The 20,131-nt window shown below is 45.1% G+C and overlaps 1 protein-coding gene across 1 annotated transcript in view; it reads right to left on the bottom strand.

Moving 5' to 3' along the window:
* Positions 1 to 4,435: 4,435 nt before the first annotated feature.
* Positions 4,436 to 20,131, bottom strand: part of bahcc1b (BAH domain and coiled-coil containing 1b) — a 143,055-nt gene continuing 127,359 nt past the window's right edge. Inside the window, exons 16-24 of the mRNA XM_029699279.1 lie at positions 17,024 to 17,424; positions 16,757 to 16,831; positions 13,818 to 13,953; positions 13,600 to 13,717; positions 13,180 to 13,478; positions 12,436 to 12,570; positions 7,776 to 9,220; positions 7,382 to 7,618; positions 4,436 to 7,180 (exon numbers count right to left, since the gene is read on the bottom strand). Of these exons, the coding sequence (XP_029555139.1) occupies positions 6,971 to 7,180; positions 7,382 to 7,618; positions 7,776 to 9,220; positions 12,436 to 12,570; positions 13,180 to 13,478; positions 13,600 to 13,717; positions 13,818 to 13,953; positions 16,757 to 16,831; positions 17,024 to 17,424 (3,056 nt within the window). The 3' untranslated portion in view covers positions 4,436 to 6,970. The remainder of the gene's footprint in view (positions 7,181 to 7,381; positions 7,619 to 7,775; positions 9,221 to 12,435; positions 12,571 to 13,179; positions 13,479 to 13,599; positions 13,718 to 13,817; positions 13,954 to 16,756; positions 16,832 to 17,023; positions 17,425 to 20,131) is intronic.

Raw genomic sequence — 20,131 nt, 5'->3', positions numbered from 1 at the left:
GGGAGTTGGGCAGAGTCAGGATGCAGACCTGAGCCAACTCCCCGTGCTTATTACAGGGAGCGACGGATCAAGAAAGCACCGAGCTATGCGGAAATGCGCACTATATTGCCCAGAAGCATTCAAAGGCCGGTGGGATTGGTTAAAGCTCCTCAGTATGGCCAGGCGATGTTGAGCACTCAGCCAGGAAGGGTTGTGCAGGCTGTATTCTCCAGACCTCCAGTGCTTCTCCATGGTCCAGTTTACCCTGTTCCTGCTCATCGCACTAGTCCTGAGATGCGTGTCACTAGGCTGGCACCTCCAAAGCCAGTCCCACGCATCAGGCCTCTAGGCGCCTGCCCAGTCCAGTACGTCCTGTTCCTGCTCCTCGCACTAGCCTTGAGGTGCGTGTCACTAGTCTGGCGCCTCCAAAGCCAGCCCCATGCATCAGGACTCTAGTGCGCCAGCCCAATCCAGTACGTCCTGTAACCCGGTACAGCCAGTGCCTGCTGTGAGCACTCTGCCATTAGTACGTCCTGTTCCTGTTCCCCGCACTCACCCTCCAGTGCGCCTCCATAACCCAGTACTGCCAGTGCCTGCAGTGAGCACTTGGCCTCCAGCGTCGCCCGCCAGTCTGGTGCAGCCAGAGTCGCCCGCCAGTCCGGCGCAGCCAGAGTCGCCCCTCAGCCCAGAGCCTTCAGCGGACAGGTTAGTTTGGGGACTAGGGCCAGAACCAGAGACACATCTGTTTAGTTTGCGTTTATTGTTTTGGTAATTTTTTGTTTCAGGTGCATTTGGGGTCTGCACCTTTGGAGGGGGGGGGGGGGGGGTACTGTCACGTCCTGACCAGTAAAGGGGTCATTTTGTTATTGTAGTTGGTCAGGACGTGGCAGGGGTGTGTTTGTTTTGTGTGTTTCGGGGTTTTTTGGGTTATGTTCTATGTTAATATATTTCTATGTTTGTTCTAGTTCTTCTATTTCTATGTTTAGTTTATTGGGTTGACCTTCAATTGGAGGCAGCTGTTCCTCGTTTCCTCTAATTGAAGGTCCTATTTAGTAGGGGTGTTTTTCCATGGGTTTTGTGGGTAGTTGTTTCTTTGTATAGCTGTGTAGCCTTACAGGACTGTCGTTCGTTTTCTTGTTTTGTTTAGTGTTTACGTTTAAAAATAAAAGTATAAGTATGGACACTTACCACGCTGCGTATTGGTCCGATGATTTCTCCTCATCAGAAGACGAAGCTTATGACCGTTATACACACTGTGAGTTATACCTCCATCAGTTATACACACTGTGAGTTATATACACTGTGAGTTATACACACTGTGAGTTATACACACTGTGAGCTATACCTCCATCAGTTATACACACTGTGAGTTATACACACAAACTCACTGTGAGTTATACACACGGTGAGTTATACACACGGTGAGTTATACACACTGTGAGTTATACACACTGTGAGTTATTCCACTGTCAATTATACTCACCTTCAATTATACTTACTGTCAGTTATACCCACCGTCAGTTATACCTAACGTTCTGTCACTTTGTTGTGCTTAGTTTCATTCCATTCCATTGTTAGTTTACCTTTCTTTCCTCCTTCACGTTGGTGTGGTTGTTCCTGAGGGTTGCTAGAAGTAGTGGATTATATTAGGCTCATGTATTACAAGTCGTGTAATAATTTGGGACATGTAGCCTATTTGAATCATTATGGAATGCAGACCATACTTAGCAGGTTAAACCTGGAGCCTGGCGCCCAGTTCATGATGACTGGATTGATGTCATTACAATGCTATGATTAGTGAGGATTATTAGATTAGATTTATAGGACTACTGTTCAACCCCTGTTGTACACCCTTTTCTCACCTTCCAATATTTTATGGATTGAACAATTGAATATGGCAACTTTCAGGATCAATCAAACCACTGTATTTTGATTCACCAATATATTTGATGCATAAAGGCTCTCCAAACCATTTATTTTATTATTCATGAATCATTTCCAAAACCTAAATAATCTACAAGATCAGAGTATATTTAAATCTACCAATTGGTGTTGAAAAGGAGATGAATATACGCGTATTTACATGGCTTTCTTTCCACGACTGCAAAGCCCGTTACACACCTCCATAACTTAAGTCTGAATACCAACTACTGAGAAGTGCATAGGAAAGATGTGCATAGGAAAGATGTGCATAGGAAAGGCGTACAGTTCCTAAATCTGAATTAGGGCCCTCCATTAATAGAAAAGGTGTGTACAGTTACGGGCAGTGCAGGTACCGTACCAGGCAGTGATACAGCCCGAAAGGATGCTCTCAATGGTGCATCTGTAGACGTTTGTGAGGGTCTTAGGGGCCTTCTGAGATTAAAGAGGCACTGTTGTGCCTTCTTCACCTCACTGTTGGTGTGGAGGGACCAGTAAGGTCCCAACTCCCAGCTCCACCTGTTATGTTATGTAACTACTGCCAGTTACACGCACAGACGCACGTGAACACACAACCACATACACCATAAACAGCCGTCACACAGGATATCAAGTGGACGATGGATGACGTGAGTCGGGAACAGTGGTGATCACCTTCCACTCTCTCCCAACCCATGACCTCAAAATACCTCCACCACACACACGCAAACAGAACGCACTGATGCACACACAAGCACTAACACACACACACACACAGGCGCAGACACACACACACATCATTTAATCTGGTTCACAGTGTAGAGCATCTCGGTGCAGCTGACAACCATTTATTCACCCCACTGACGCAGGCTATATGTGAATGTTTCCTTCTGGAATCCCCCTTTCCCTTCCTCTCAAATGCTTCCTCTCCACTTTCCTTTCTCCCTTTTACTCCTCCTTTCTCCTTTCTCTTGAATGACACACACACACACACACACACACACACACACACACACACACACACACACACACACACACACACACACACACACACACACACACACACACACACACACACACACACACACACACACAGTGGCAGGTTGTCTGTCAGCATTTGACCAGTCGATGATGGATGTCCTTGCAGTACAGGTTTTGAGTACTGTGCTTTCTCTTGTTGTATCTGAAAGCCCTTCTCCCGTTAAACCTAAGGTCATCTCTAGCTCCGCCCCTGGACTCGCTTTCTTCCTCAGCATGCTGGGTAAAGTAGTTTAACATTATCAACAAGATAAGCCCAATGCAAACGGGGAAAGATGAACAGTCAAAGACAGTTTGTGTGTGTTTTCAAGGCGTTGCATGGTTTGAGAGGGGGAGGGGGGGTGCAGTAGGAGATATGAGAAGTAAGCAGTGTGTGTGTGTGTGTGTGTGTGGTCTCTTTGCGTTTGTTTGTGTGTGTGTGTGTGTGTGTGTGTGTGTGTGTGTGTGTGTGTGTGTGTGTGTGTGTGTGTGTGTGTGTGTGTGTGTGTGTGTGTGTGTGTGTGTGTGTGTGTGTGTGTGTGTGTGTGAGAGAGTTCAGACTGGCAGGCACACAGCTTCATATCTCTGTGTCTCTGCCATAATGAAGTAAACATCCCAGCATCCAGCTCTGACAACAGAAGACAAACAAACACACCACAGGACAATGTGCCATACACACAGGGAACTATGTCTACGACACGGATCATTAGGACAGTCACTCAGGAAAGGGATTATTCAGCTTTTCCAATTTTGACCAGTCAAAAACACACCATAGACAGAAGACAGCACAGCAGCCATTTTTAATTTGAGCTCTTTGTATGCAGTAAAAGTCACCTTTATGCACAGATCTAGAATCAGCTTACAATACCAAAATTCCGACCTAAAACATTACAGAGGGAAACAAAGCTGACCCTAGATCAGTGCTGAGATTCTTTACTCGGCTGTGTATGTTGCCATGAGCCGACTACAGTAATATGAGGCTTTAGGCAGGTTAGGGCAGTAATCCACATTGCTTTAATAATGTAATAAAAGGTATGAATGTATCACAGGAAGTATCAAATATAATTCTCAAATCTATACACTTTGTCTCAGAAACTCTATACTAGACAGGAGATGGTATAGGCGTCACACACACACACAAAACATATCTCTATCTCTCTGTTTCATTCAACCATGGTAGAAAGTTTCAGTTCGCTTTTCCACCATTTGTTTCTCTCCCTGTTTCCTTATTTCTGCACCTGACAGGGGATTGGGAATTATTTCTACCTTTTAAACTAAACCCAGGTAGGCCTACTTCTAATCCAGGTAGACCTACTTCTAATAAAGGTAGACCTACTTCTAATACAGGTAGGCCTACTTCTAATCCAGATAGACCTACTTCTAATCCAGGTAGACCTACTTCTAATAAAGGTAGACCTACTTCTAATACAGGTAGGCCTACTTCTAATCCAGGTAGACCTACTTCTAATCCAGGTAGACCTACTTCTAATCCAGGTAGACCTACCTCTAATCCACTAAAGAAAGACAAGAGAAACTTAGATTTGATAATTTTAAGCATTTTTTAATTAATGAAATGCACAGAAAGGCAATAAAATTAAGATAAATAACTTTGTTTTTTACACAGGGGAAATATTTTAGTCATATTTCCAACAATGACTGAGACAATTGTCACAAACTATATATCAACCCCACAAAGTAAGTCGTTTCCAGTGGGTCTCAAAACAGGTTGCGCAAAGATGATGTCACTTCACCCAATGTGATGTTTAAAACTGAATCCAGTGTTTCTTCAAGAAAATACAGCTTTTAAAATATTGTTTAAAGACCTACAAAAAGTAACATAACATGGATGTTCACATTAAATTTATTTTAAGTTTTTGCGTCGTAGTGTTACAGCAACAATGTTGTTTATAAAAGTCAGTTGATGTATGTCTCATATGAAAAGGCATTCATGTTCTCCTTGTGAAAACCCCAACACTGAAAACACAGTCATCCCAGGCATGTATAACTGTCAGGAAAGGGTGAAGGTGTAATAAAAATAAAAACAAAGACACATTTTTGGCAAAGCAGGAAGAAAAGTGACAAGATTAAGCACAATTTTGATTGGATCCTTAATCATTTTTTTTTTAGACATTCCCCTCTTTTGATTGGCTCTGATTGTCCTTCACAGTCATGCAATGTCATATGGTTGTCATGGAGCCTTCAAGTGCAACAGCCAAGCTACGTGCAGGAAGATAAAGTTGCTGTGTTCCCATGGCAACATGGTGGTGAATGTTAAACCATGTCCTATGCCAACAGGTAGGAGGGGAACCCAGGTGTACTACTTGAATATGATTGCAGGGATCCCCGAATTCAGATTTTATTGAATATTTTTATATTTCTTCATATTGCATTCTAATGTGATGAAACGAAACATAGATGCGCTTTGGTTTAGTATTTCTTTTAGGCCAGATAAATACCTACATAGATTTCCTCTAGGAATATATAGATATAGAACATCTAGAACTCTCTAGTCTGGATCTTTAAGGATCAGCGAATAGAAAAAAACTCTTTCCAGTATTTCTAAAAACAAAGAAATCTAGATTTGAAACCCCCACAGGAGAATAAGCAACATTATAATAGACAATAAAACCTAGAAGAACAATATACAAAACCAGACCAATGATGATGTGAACAAAAAAATCCTTTTCCACTTTTCTTATAAAAACATCCCCCGTCACTAAATCCATCCTAACCCCCAAAATGGGACTTGAACCCATATTTACAGCTTTACCCCTCATGGACCCCATCCCATCTCCACAACGTACTCAGTGCAGGAAGAGAAGAAGTCTAAAAGCTCCTCCCCCTAAGCCAAAAGAACTATTCAACAGTCATTGAAAAAATAACAACATAAAGAGCAACAAAGAGGAATATAGTTCTCTCTTCATGTTTATTATATATGTATACTATGTCCAGTTGAATATTAAAGTCTTTATACATAATGCTGTACAACACACAGAAATAGACAAATCATTCAGCTGTACCTGAATAGGAGGATATGAGAGGTATTGAAGTGTATGGCTTGACTGGAGAAATAATCATCCTTTTTGTCTTGTTTTGTCTAGAGAAGAAGCGCTTAGTAAATCCATTGATATATGAATATTCATAGATTTAGGTTTAGTAGGTTTACTTTTTGAGTGTTAAAGACATCTAGGTGTTTCCATGGTGAGGTCTAGACTAGAGACCAACGCACGCACACACACGCAAACACACACGCAAACACACACGCAAACGCACTAAAGCACTATTTACTCTCAGCTGTTCAAGTACCAAATGCATCCATTACAACCACTCAGCACATACTCTCTCTCACACACTTCAGAACTACAGTGTTTTTGGTCCTTTTGGGATTTCTCAATCCTGCCGTCATTCATTTATCATCAGAGCAGTGTAGCCACCAGTGTAGTCTCTCTCTCTCTCGCTCTCCCTCTCTCTCACTCTCTTTCCCAGTCTCTATTTTATGTCTTCTATATAACTCTTATTTAACCAGGTCTCTAGACTGAGAAGTGAACCCATCACATTCTCACTTACAGCAACAACCTTGTAAGAGCCACAGGAGTCTCTCTGACAAACTGCCTGAGTGTCAGTCTATGACAGTCTGACAAACTGCCAGAGAGTCAGTCTATGACAGTCTGACAAACTGCCAGAGAGTCAGTCTGTGACAGTTTTTGACTCTATGACAGACAGTAAAACAACTCTTGGAGACAAGACGTAGTGAGGACACTGTCTGTCTGTTTCAGAAGGTCAGTAGAGTACTGTAGTCCCTCTTCAGATCACATTAGATCAGATGACTTCAGTGCTGCGGTCCGAAGTGCTGTTATCCCCTTTTGGGTTTGGGATCGTCCACACCCAGATAGGACCCAGAACCAAGATCCAGAACCAGCAGGAACTAGAACCAAGGTAGGTCCTCGTTTCCAAACTCTTCTAGATTTGGACAGAACCATGCTTCACTGACAACGGTGCCAGTACCTGGATTCATCCAGGAGAGATGAGGCGGCCATCTTTAAGGCTTTGTTTTGTTTACACTCCATAGTTGTTGCTAGGGGACGATGGCCACGCCCTCGGTGCTAACCAGCTGGCCTGTGGTTGGCTCGTAGGTCCCTGCCAGGTAAAACAGATCCTGGGCCCCACCCCCTGGCTTTCGTCGGCGAATCAGGTGCTCGTAATCGGTGCGACTGAGCACCTGGCAGCAGTGGGAGATGGTCTGGACATCATTCTCATCCTCATGGCTCGACTGGTACAAAGCATGCTGGGTAGCGGAGGGAAGAAGGAGACAGATGTTAAACATAGAGGTAAATAGAAGACTGAAAGATAAATGAACAGCCTATTCATTAATCCCCAAATAGATATAAGTAGATCAATTCTTGATCAATCCTTGATAAATTTGATCAAAAAGTTGATACATTTGATCAAAAAGTTGATCATGTTCTTGAATGATAATCCATCATACCTTTCCGTCATGGTGCCTCTTCCCCAGGCTCGTCTCCTCGGGATGGTAGAACCACTTGACCCTGACCACCATGCTGGAGGACCAGGACTCCCAGAGGCTCTCCACCCGCCCCACGTAGGGCAGCTGGGGCCGACCGGGGGACAGGAACACAGCACAATCCCCCACGTGCACCGTCTCACCACCACGCACAATCGCCTTGTAGAACAACTTACGGGCCTTACCCTTCAGACCACGCCTCTGTAGGGGGAGAGGGCGGGGGGAGTTAGGAGGGAGTTCAGGTAAGGACAGGTAAGACTTTACTCAATAAGTCAATTCAGTAAGACCTCAGTCAATAAGTCAATAAGTCTGCTTCAGATTGTGTTCACCATTAAGGCTCCCACATGTGTCCTCTGACCTGTGTGGGATTTCCAGACCACTTCCACAGCTGGCGACCCGGCAGGAGGGTGGACATATTAGGATGGGGGATCGGTGACAACATCCTCTGTCTCTTTTCTGCTGGGTGGTCCTTGGGAGGTTTGGGCTGGGAGGCCGGGTTGTGTGTGTTGGGGGTCGGAGTGTGTGTGTTGAGAGACAGAGTGTGTGTGTTGGAGGCGGGTCCACCTCTCCTCTTGGTTTGGCTTTTGGATGCGCTGCTGCTACTATTGGTCCTCCCCTTTGATGTGTACTCCTTCCTGTCCTCTCCTCTATCACTTCCTCTCACCTTTGACTCCCCGGTGACGGACATGGCTGCCTTTGCAACGTAGGAGTGTGGTGTTGCCGAGGCGGGGCTTGGGTTGGGCTTTGTGGTGGGGTCAGGGGTTAAGGTGTTAGACGTCAAGCTCTGTTTGTGTTTGTGTTTCTGCTGCTGGAGCAGCGCTCGGCGGAGAAGGAGGGATGAAGATTCTTCTTCATCAGAGGAGTAAGAGGAGTCGGAAGAACAGAGGGAGGAAGAAGAGAGGGAGCCAGAAGAGGAGGAAGAGGAAGAGGACGAGGAGCAAACAGAGAGACGGGAGAGGAAACGTCCTGCGCCCGCCGCTGCTGCTCTCCTCCGTGCTACGTCTTCATCTCCATCATCATCATCTTCATCCAGCTCAGAGTAAGAGCTAGGGCAGTCACTGGGGCAGTCCAGAGTACCAAACTCTCCCCCCATACCCGACGAGGGGAGCCTCTTTCCGAGGGCTGGAGCCCCCTTCAGCAGCAGCTCAGACTTGGACATTCCACTCTCTCCTCTTCTTTCTCCTTTATTTCTGTCTTTCACCACCAGGGCAGGGTGGATGTACCTGAGAGGTGCCCCCTCCTTCACCACCAGGGCAGGGTGGATGTACCTGAGAGGTGCCCCCTCCGCCCCTGCAGATGGACCCTTGTGCCCCCTGCCGCACCCCAAACGCAGCAGAGCTTTCCCATTCTTTGTTTTGGGCGAGGTCACGCCCTCATGGTCCAGCTTCACCAGGAACTGTTTTCTATACCTGTCACTCGACTTCCTGTTGGAGGGTGCTGTTGTCATGGCGACAGAGTCACTTAGCGTTACTGTGGTAACAGGCCGATGGGTTCCGCTTCTGAAGGCTCCAGCGTAACCGTTGGCGATGCTACTGAAAGAGTCAACCTCAAAGGGGGAACTAAAGATGCCCTTGAGGGGTGTGGGAGGGGTGAGGGGGTGTGTGGCCGGGCGGTGGAACACCCCCAGGTCTCGCTGGTGACCCACTCGGTGGGTTTTACGGGACGTCCCGTTAAACAGGAAGAAGTCCGCTGGAAGTCTCTTCGCTGGCCAGCTTATCGAGGAAGTGTTGCCCCCGGTTACTCTCTCTGACGATGTCGTGGCTGAACTATTGGCCTCTGGCTTGACCTTTTTTGGTCGTCCAACTGGAAGAAGAAACAGAATAAAGAGAGAAAAAGGGAGATAGAGAGACAGAAAGAAATAAAGGGAAAGAAAGAAGAAGAGAGATTTATAAACAAGATGTATGTACCTAACCTTCCTCTAAACCTGGTCAAAGAGAACAAATTATTTGTAACTATAAATTACAGCCCTTACTGTGGAACTGGAGACACCTTGTCACATTTAGTCTGTGTTGAGTTGTGGGGTGCTATTTGACTGGAGGGCATTCAGATCAGTGACAGTTGGAACAGTGATGACGTTAGGCAGGTGGACGGGGATTCCATAGAGAGGGAAGAAGTTGTGTGATAAAATCATATTCTATATGTGTGTTATATACACTACATGACCAGAAGTATGCGGACACCTGCTCATTGAACATCTTAGTCCATAGGCATTAATATGGAGTTGGTCCCCCCTTGGCTGCAATAACAGCCTCCACTCTTCTGGGGAGGCTTTCCACTAGATGTTGGAACATTGCTGCGGGGACTTGCTTCCATTCAGCCACAAGAGCATTAGTGAGGTTGGGCACTGATGTTGGGCGATTAGGCCTGGCTCACAGTCGGTGTTCCAATTAATCCCAAAGGTGTTCGATGGAGTTGAGGTCAGGGCTCTGTGCAGGCCAGTCAAGTTCTTCCACCCCGATCTCAACAAACCATTTCTATATGGACCTCGCTTTGTGCACGGGGCATTGTCATGCTGAACCAGGAAAGGGCCTTCCCCAAACTGTTGCCACAAAGTTGGCAGCACAGAATCATCTAGAATGTCATTCTATGATGTAGCGTTAAGATTTCCCTTCACTGAAACTAAGGGGCCTAGCCCGAACGATGAAAAACAGCACCAGACCATTATTCCTCCTCCACCAAACTTTACAGTTGGCACTATGGTGGCGTTCTCTTGGCATCCGCCAAACCCAGATTTGTCCGTCAGACTGCCAGATGGTGAAGTGTAATTAATCACTTCAGAGAACATATTTCCACTGCTCCAGAGTCCAATGGTGGTGAGCTTTCAACGCTCCAGCCGACGCTTGGCATTGCGCATTGTAATTTTAGGCTTGTGTGTGGCTGCTCCCAAAATTAATCTCCCGGCAAACAGTTATTGTGCTGATGTTGCTTCCAGAGGCAGTTTGGAACTTGGTAGTGAGTGTTGCAACCGAGGATAGACGATTAATACGCTCTACGCGCTTCAGCACTCGGCGGTCCCATTCTGTGAGCTTGTGTGGCCTACCACTTCGCAGCTGAGCCATTGTTGCACCTAGACGTTTCCACTTCACAATAACAGCACTTACAGTTGACCGGGGCAGCTCTAGCAGGGCAGAAATTTGATGAACTGACTTGCTGGAAAGGTGGCATCCTATGACGGAGCCATGTTCAAAGTCACTGAGCTCTTCAGTACGGCCATTCTACTGCCAATGTTTGTCCATTGAGATTGCATGGCTGTGTGCTCGAATTTATACACCTGTCAGCAATGGGTGTGGCTGAAATAGCCAAATACACTAATTTGAAGGGGTGTCCACATACTTTTGCATATATAGTGTATGATTAAAGATGGTCTGACTAGTAAGTTGGCCAGGTGGGCCTCTGAAGCAGTTTGCCTTTATTTTTTTATTTCCATTCCACTTTCCCACAAGCAAAATTAAAAGTTCTGAACTGGTTTGAACCAAAAGAAAGTACAGGTTTATATTGTTCCTTTCTGTGCCTTTCTTAACCTGTGAAATCAACCGTTTTTTACATTTAGGTTATTAAATTACTTCACCAATCAGTGCGGATAGAGCAGGCAAGCTAATTGTTCACATGCCTGATGGACAGACAAGTGTAGCCTATGGCGCAAGATGGACTGAGAGAGAGTGAGTGAGGGTGGAGGAGGAGGCTTGAAGCGCTGGGCATCTTGTTATGACATGCATTATCTGAACTAGGTCCACAGAATTATACCTTGGAGGAGCGGCTTCTATGAAGGAAACTTTGAGTGTCCTGTGAGCTAGTTAGCTAAAAAGCATGTGTGTGCAGAGCAGCACCAGAATTAAAAACATGTCTTACCTTTTTGTAGTTAAGAAATGGTCTATAGTATCCTTAACTAGCATCCATTATTTTCTAGCTAATAAAAAATCTCCCTCCTATCTTCTGAATCACGATTGTGATGTCAGTACAGTAGCCTCTGCTTTAGAGGGGGAGGGGCCAGTGGTGGAAAAAGTACCCCATTTTCATACTTTAGTAGAAAATGACTCAAGTAAAAGTGAAAGTCATCCAGTAAAATACTACTTGAGTAAAAGTCTAAAAGTATTTGGTTTTAAATATACTTAAGTATGAAAAGTAAATGTAATTGCAAAAATATTTTAAAATTGATCATATTAATAAGCAAACCAGACAGCAAAATTGTCATGTTTTTTTTTTTATTTACGGATAGCTAGGGGCACACTCCAACACGCAGACATCATTTACAAATGAAGCATGTGTGTTTAGTGAGTCTGCCAGATCAAAGGCAGTAGGGATGACCAGGGATGTTCTCTGTTTAGTGAGTCCGCCAGATCAAAGGCAGTAGGGATGACCAGGGATGTTCTCTGTTTAGTGAGTCTGTCAGATCAGAGGCAGTAGGGATGACCAGGGATGTTCTCTTGATGAATGTGGGAATTTAACCATTTTCCAGTCCTGCTAAGCATGTCAGGGAAAATGTATGAAGTAAAAAGTACATGATTTTCTTTAGGAATGTAGTTCAAAAAAAGTAGTTGTCAAAAAATATGAATAGTAAAGTACAGATAACCAAAAAGCAATTTAAGTAGTACTTTCAAGTATTTTTAATAAAGTTCTTTACACCACTGGGAGGGGCTACAGTAGCATATGCATCAGAGGGGCAATGATTTTCAGCTGGCAGGCAGTCAAACACTGGAATAAGTTTCTGAGTGACAGACTGAGGGCTTTGGCATAGGAGCTTTGATGCGTTTTTTTATGGGACTAGAAAACATGGCTGGAACCGGTTCCCATGCTTTTAAAATAACGGTTCAGTTACAGAACAGTATGGATCATTTCTGTCCTTCAAAAATGTGGTTATTTTCTGGTTTCGGTTCTGTTTCCTGAACCGGTTCCACCCCCCTGGTGGTGGTATCTACAGTATGCTTATCTCACTGGTGCTGCTCTGGTGCTGTTGGCCTCAATCTCAAACAAAAGGGAGACACCATCTAACACGGTGAAATGATGCTCTGAGCCATTACCTGGTCTCCTCTCCTGGCTCCTTCCTTCTGCCTCTTCATTGTTTGGTCTCTCTGTCGGCTTCTCTCTACTGTCCTGGGTGGAGCTTCTGCGACCACAACGTCCAGTTGAGAGCAGGGCTGGAGACGGCTCCGCACCTGAGTGAGTGAGAGAGAGTGAGAGAGAGAGAGAGAGAGAGAGAGAGAGTGTGTGAGAGAGAGAGAGAGAGAGAGAGAGAGAGAGAGAGAGAACAAGAAAATGAGAGAGAGAACAAGAAAATGAGAGAGAGAGAGAGAGAACAAGAAAATGAGAGAGAGAGCAAGAGAGAGAGAGAGAGAGAGCACAAGAAAATGAGAGAGAGAGCAAGAGAGAGAGAGAGAGAGAGCACAAGAAAATGAGAGAGAGCAAGAGAGAAAGAGGGAGAGAGCAAGAGAGAAAGAGGGAGAGAGAGAGCACAAGAAAATGAGAGAGAGAGCAAGAGAGAAAGAGGGAGAACACAAGAAAATGAGAGAGAGAGGGAGAGCAAGAGAGAAAGAGGGAGAACACAAGAAAATGAGAGAGAGTGAGTGAGAGAGAGAGAGAGAAGTAGGACAAAACAGACACAGAGAATGAGTCTCTCAGAGGCTGGATCTAATGTTGACAAACCATGTCTTTACCCTCTAGGAATGTATACTCAGTGTGTGTGTGTGTGTGTGTGTGTGTGTGTGTGTGTGTGTGTGTGTGTGTGTGTGTGTGTGTGTGTGTGTGTGTGTGTGCAGTATACTCACAGTGTATCTGGTACCCACGGGGCAGCAGGCGTATGTTGGGCAGGGAGATCCTTCCTCTGTCTCCATCATCAAACTCCACCATCACACTGCCCTTCTCCTCCTCGCCCGGAACTCCTCTGTGGACGTTTCCAGGGTAGAGACAGCGGGAGCGTTCGCTCCAGTAGGCACACACACGTGTCCCAGCAGTCAGGATGGCCTCTGTCTGTGGCCGCACGTCCAACACCGCTTCTTGTAATATCTGTTCTAGAGAGTAGATCCTAGGCCTGTTCCCTCTCTCCCCCTCGATCACTACACGGAATCTAGGAGTGGGAGATTGTATTAAATGTATTACAAGCCATTCAGCCAATCCTTTGTATCAACATGTCTATCTGTGATTAAGCAGGCCATATGAGTAGGTATCAGTAGGTGTCAGTGCCTTACATGTCAGGCAGCTCCAGAGTGTGTAGTCGGGCAGCATACAGCAGCTCATCCTCCTTAGATATCAACACCTTCAGACCATCCACCAGCATCTCCCTGCTCAGCACACAGTTAAGCAGTGCTGCAGAGAGAGAGAGCAAGAAGGAGAGAGAGAAAATATGAACATTTAGCCTGGTATGTGACCCTGTGAGTCTGTGGTGTGTGTGTGTGTGTATTCTCACCTGGTTCTCTGTGTGTGTGAGGTGTATGCTCCATGTCTTCCTCCTCCCCCTCAGAGAAGCTGCTCTCCTCGTCCAATCGGAATCCTTCATCAGCCGCAAAGCTCTCCAGAAGCCGGCTCACTGCACGCCCCTTAGCCTGCAACAGGAAACAGGATATGACATCATTAGAATATATATCTCTTTAAACTCCTTTCTTTTAATGTAACCGTTATTTAACTAGGCAAGTCAGTTAAGAACAAATTCTTATTCACAATGACGTCCGGGTTTGGCCGGTGTAGGCCAACAACGGGCAATTGCGCACCGCCCTATAGGACTCCCAATCACGGCCGGTTGTGATAGAGCCTGGATTCGAACCAGGGTGTCTGTAGTGACGCCTCTAGCACTGAGATGCAGTGCCTTAGACCGCTGCGCCACTCGGGAGCACCAAAACAGTGGTCACCCTCCCAGGTCCTGGACAGCTACAGGGTGTGCAGGCTTTTGTTCCATCACAGCACTAATTCAAATTATGCTCATCAATGAATCTGGTGTTTTAGTGCAGGCCTAGAACAAAAGCATGCACGCCCTGTAATCTTTTCCATACATTGCTGTCAGAACTACCCCTTTCTTTCAACACACACGAACACCGACGCACGCACACACACACACACACACAAACACACTAGCGCTGAGTGATTCATTTCTGTTTTTTATTTTTTTAAACAACTAATTGACCAATTATTTGTATTTAATTTTGTTTCATTTATTTTTTGAGCTAAATGCACACATTGCACAGTGTCTCTAGAGATAAATCAGATCCAGCCTGAACTGTGTGATGTAGTAGGGAGTTGTAGTTTCCAACAGACCAATATTCTACATAGTTTAGTGCAGAAAATGTGTCAATTAACTACAATGACCACAATCCATTGTGTATCTACTTGTCAGGTGTGTGTGTTTTTTTTACGCCTGCTGAGCGATCTGAGCTGATATAGAGAGCAGCTGTTGCCTTATTTACATTGAAGAACTACTAAAATAGTGATTTTGTCAGACAGCATAGGCAGCAGATCTAGAGAGATGATATGATGACTTGGGATAAAATAATAAAGTCATCAAATAAAACAAATGTAATATACATAACAACTGAAATATTTGAATGAAGTAAAGTAATGTGAATAAGTGATGGTTAATAAGTGATAAACAGTAATGGGCAGTCACTACCATCACGGGACATGTATAAATTGTTTTATTCTCTCTTGTTACAGCATTCAACCCAAATAATGCATATTGCATTTAATGTTTAAAAAAAATATATATAATAATTGAACCGAAATCGAACAGACTTCAAAAGTATTAATCGCACAGCACTAACACACACACACACACACACACACACACACACACACACACACACACACACACACACACACACACACACACACACACATACACACACACACACACACACACACACACACACAGTCCTATTCTGGTTTGAGCTGGTTTCTTAATGATGAACGACGACTGATGATGGAGCTGCAAAATCAGCCTGTTTGACAGGTTTCTGCCTGTATCTGGGCTTTCCAAAGAGTGTGTGTGTGTGTTTGTTTAGTACGTGTGTGTGTGTGTGTGTGTGTGTGTGTGTGTGTGTGTGTGTGTGTGTGTGTGTGTGTGTCTGTTAGTGCCTCAGGGCTGTTCTCACCAGAACACAGACTGGAGTAAAGGCAACTCACACACGTCATCAGTCTTATTCATCGGCCATATATCTCACCAGCTGACTGATTCACGGTTGTTTTAAAATGATCCACCCATGCAGAGTTAGCTAATAATCAATTTGGTAAGATAGGTCACGCCATAGCTTCAGACTTTTATGTGTGCTGGAAAGGAAACTCGCCAAAAGCACATTTCTATTACCTTTCCAGTTAGGTTATATATAGTTTCTCCTCATTCATCCAACTGCCTAACATCATCTCTGTTCCAACTGCCTAACATCATCTCTGTTCCAACTGCCTAACATTATCTCTGTTCCAACTGCCTAACATTATCTCTGTTCCAACTGCCTAACATCATCTCTGTTCCAACTGCCTAACATTATCTCTGTTCCAACTGCCTAACATTATCTCTGTTCCAACTGCCTAACATCATCTCTGTTCCAACTGCCTAACATCATCTCTGTTCCAACTGCCTAACATCATCTCTGTTCCAACTGCCTAACAACATCTCTGTTCCAACTGCCTAACATTATCTCTGTTCCAAATACCTAACGTCATTTCTGTTCCAACTGCTTAACATCATCTCTGTTCCAACTGCTTAACATCATCTCTGTTCCAACTGCCTAGTTGGAACAGTGATGATGTTAAGCAGTTGGAACAGAGATGATGTTAGGCAGTTGGAACAGAGATGATGTTAAGCAGTTGGAACAGTGATAATGTTAGGCAGTTGGAAAAGAGATGATGTTAGGCAGTTGGAACAGAGATAATGTTAGGCAGTTGGAAAAGAGATGATGTTAGGCAGTTGGAACAGAGATAATGTTAGGCAGTTGGAACAAAGATTATCTCTGTTCCAGTGATGTTAAGCAGTTGGAACAGAGATGATGTTAGGCAGTTGGAACAGAGATGATGTTAAGCAGTTGGAACAGTGATAATGTTAGGCAGTTGGAAAAGAGATGATGTTAGGCAGTTGGAACAGAGATAATGTTAGGCAGTTGGAACAAAGATTATCTCTGTTCCAACTGCCTAACATTATCTCTGTTCCAACTGCCTAACATTATCTCTGTTCCAACTGCTGCTGATCTGAATGCCCTCTAGTCACACCACCTCTCTCTTCCACTGTACTCTCCCTGTTGTTTCTACTCAGGATTCGACCTCTCCACCAACTGTCATTTCCTGTTCCTCACTGCCTCTTTCTGGTTTCCCCTATCTCTCCTTCCCCCCCTCCACCATGCCCATTCTAACCCCCATCCCCACCTGCTTCTTCCTGCTCCTCCTGCCCCTGGTGGTGTCCTCTCTCTGGGTCTCAGTCTCCAGCCAGCAGCCTCTCCTCTGGAAAAACCACACAGGACAGGTTAGTATTATAGACAATGATCATGATCACCATGTAGCTAGGGAGACACCGTAACACGTGCATCTTAACTGTCTCACGTAGTTGAGGGAGATTTGAACAGAGGAGGAAGCCATTTTTGATGAACCTAGAGATCCCCTCCCCCCACGGGTCCTTCCATTCTCCCACCTCACCTTTCCCAGATAGCTATGTTGTCCCGAGATCTTCCTCTTGGCCTCCGCCACTGGTCCTGGGACCCCCCTGCTGTCCTGGAGGCTGTTGCCCACTAACGAGACCCTCCAGCTGGGTACAGGTTCTCTCCTAGCCCCTTGTGGCTCCTGGAGCTCTGAGCATCTCCCATCTGCAGTAGCAGGGCCCGGCCTGCAGGGGGCTCCTCTCCTCCTCAGTGCCACACTGGGCATGCTCACATCATCACCTTGCCTCTCCTCCTTGCTCCTGGCTTTCTGATTGGCTTGAAGCTTAGCGGCTGGGCCAGTCGCAGCAGAGTTTGTTGGCGTGTCTTTGGAGGATGGTATCGTTGTATTTACGTCATTGATTCCTTCGTCGCTGTCATAGCGCCTCTCCTCTTCCTCCTCTGTGGGATCAAGGGATCAATATAATACATTAGAAACTGTCTGGAGATCAGTTGTTGCACGACCATCTCAATCTCAGGCTCTATCTGATGACAGTGTAGAGTAGCTATATCGTAAAATAACTCAGTGGCCTTTAGCCTTTAGGCAACAAACTATCACACAGCACAGAGAGGCAGTGAAGACACCACACAAACTATCACACAGCACAGAGAGGCAGTGAAGACACCACACAGCACAGAGAGGCAGTGAAGACACCACACAGCACAGAGAGGCAGTGAAGACACCACACAGCACAGAGAGGCAGTGAAGACACCACACAAACTATCACACAGCACAGAGAGGCAGTGAAGACACCACACAAACTATCCCACAGCACAGAGAGGCAGTGAAGACACCACACAAACTATCACACAGCACAGAAAGGCAGTGAAGACACCACACAGCACAGAGAGGCAGTGAAGACACCACACAAACTATCACACAGCACAGAGAGGCAGTGAAGACACCACACAAACTATCACACAGCACAGAGAGGCAGTGAAGACACCACACAAACTATCCCACAGCACAGAGAGGCAGTGAAGACAAACACTGCTTATCTGTGCTGACCATAGTAGTGTGTTCTACAGTGTACAGTGGGGGGGGGAGTTTGTTTGAGTTTATTTTATTTTTACAGGGACAGTGCACATTAATCAACATTTCAGTAAAAGTGCCGGTTTTAGCCAGCCGGCTAATTTTCAACCGCAGTCCCTGGGCAGGTTATTAAAAACAATTACAATATAAACAATCATAGAACAGTGAGCACACGCAGAGTAACATAGGACAAGCAAGACATAGCATACAGACAGAGCAACATAGGACAAGCAAGATGTAGCATACAGACAGAGCAACATAGAACAAAAAGCAACAAGACAAAATCCATAAAAACAAAGTGTTTCCACACCTCACAAGCTACAGACAACAGACAACATGGAAAGCGGCAATACACAGCTAGGGATTATGTTCACAAATCTGATTGATCTTTAGCCATGTCTTCATGCATTTTGTGAAAGTGTGATATGTGGTGCAGTTATGTGTGTCTGATGGCAGTGTATTCCAGACATGGGACGCTCTCACAGAGAAAGCGGATTTACTAAAGGTGCTTTTCCTTAAGGGAACTATACAGTCACCTCTCATGGCAGACCTTGTGGATCTGCTGCCATATGTTTGGGTTTTCTGTTTAACAAAAATACTGAGTGGAGGGGGAGCTAGGCCATTTAGGATCTTGAATACAAGACATGCGTCGGTGTATTGCACCAGATTTTCCCAACTCAGGAGCTCATGCTTTCTGAGGATGTGACAGTGATGGTGGCTATTGGGCTTCCTATCGAGCACTTTGAGAGCCTGTTTGTAGACAGACTGAATAGGTTTTAATGTTGTATAGCAAGCTTGGGTCCAACTAGTCAAGCAGTATGTTAAGTGGGGGAGTATCATCGATTTGAAGTACAGTCTTGCTACCTCTGTGGTCAAACAATTTCGTATAAATCGGAAATTAGCTAGGTTGAATTTGGTTATTTGAATTACCTTTTTCACATGCTTTTTAAAAGAGAGGTTGGAATCAAGTATGATTCCAAGGTACTTAAAATCAGATACCACCTGGAGCTTCTCCCCTGACACATAGACATCTGGCTCAGTAGCATCTGTTGCCCTCTTTGTGAAGAACATGCAAACAGTTTTTTTCACATTGAGATGCAAACACGAGTCACTGAGCCACTTTGTAACCTGGACCATTACAGTAGTGAGTTCTTGTGCAGCTTGTTGTTTGCTCTTTGCATGCACATATATCACTGTATCATCTGCTTACATTTGAACTTCAGACCCAGTGCAGACGGAAGGCAGATCATTAATGTACAGGCTGAACAAGAGGGGCCCCAGTATTGACCCTTGGGGCACGCCCACATCATAGCTAAGAGTGGGCGACAGCTCATTGCTCACTCTGACGCACTGAGTTCTGCCTTCAAGGTATGATTTCATCCATCTCAAGGCATCGGGGGAAAAGTTGAACTTGGACAATTTTGTGATGAGAATCTCATGGTTAACAGTATCGAAAGCCTTCCTTAGGTATTAAGTATTTGATCCCCTGCTGATTTTGTACGTTTGCCCACTTACAAAGAAATGATCAGTCTATAATTTTAATGGTAGGTTTATTTGAACAGTGAGAGACAGAATAACAACAAAAAAATCCAGAAAAACGCATGTCAAAAATGTTATAAAATGATTTGCATTTTAATGAGGGAAATAAGTATTTAACCCCTCTGCAAAACATGACTTAGTACTTGGTGGCAAAACCCTTGTTGGCAATCACAGAGGTCAGTCGTTTGTTGTAGTTGGCCACCAGGTTTGCACACATCTCAGGAGGGATTTTGTCCCACTCCTCTATGCAGATCTTCTCCAAGTCATTAAGGTTTCGAGGCTGACGTTTGGCAACTCGAACCTTCAGCTCCCTCCACAGAATTTCTATGGGATTAAGGTCTGGAGACTGGCTAGGCCACTCCAAGACCTTAATGTGCTTCTTCTTGAGCCACTCCTTTGTTGCCTTGGCCGTGTGTTTTGGGTTATTGTCATGCTGGAATACCCATCCACGACCCATTTTCAATGCCCTGGCTGAGGGAAGGTTCTCACCCAAGATTTGACGGTACATGGCCCGTCCATCGCACCTTTGATGCGGTG

Source organism: Salmo trutta, chromosome 18 (assembly GCF_901001165.1).
Source record: "Salmo trutta chromosome 18, fSalTru1.1, whole genome shotgun sequence".
Taxonomy (NCBI): Eukaryota; Metazoa; Chordata; class Actinopteri; order Salmoniformes; family Salmonidae; genus Salmo; species Salmo trutta.
Note: the sequence above shows the minus strand (reverse complement) of the source record. Positions and strands in the feature narration are given on the sequence as shown.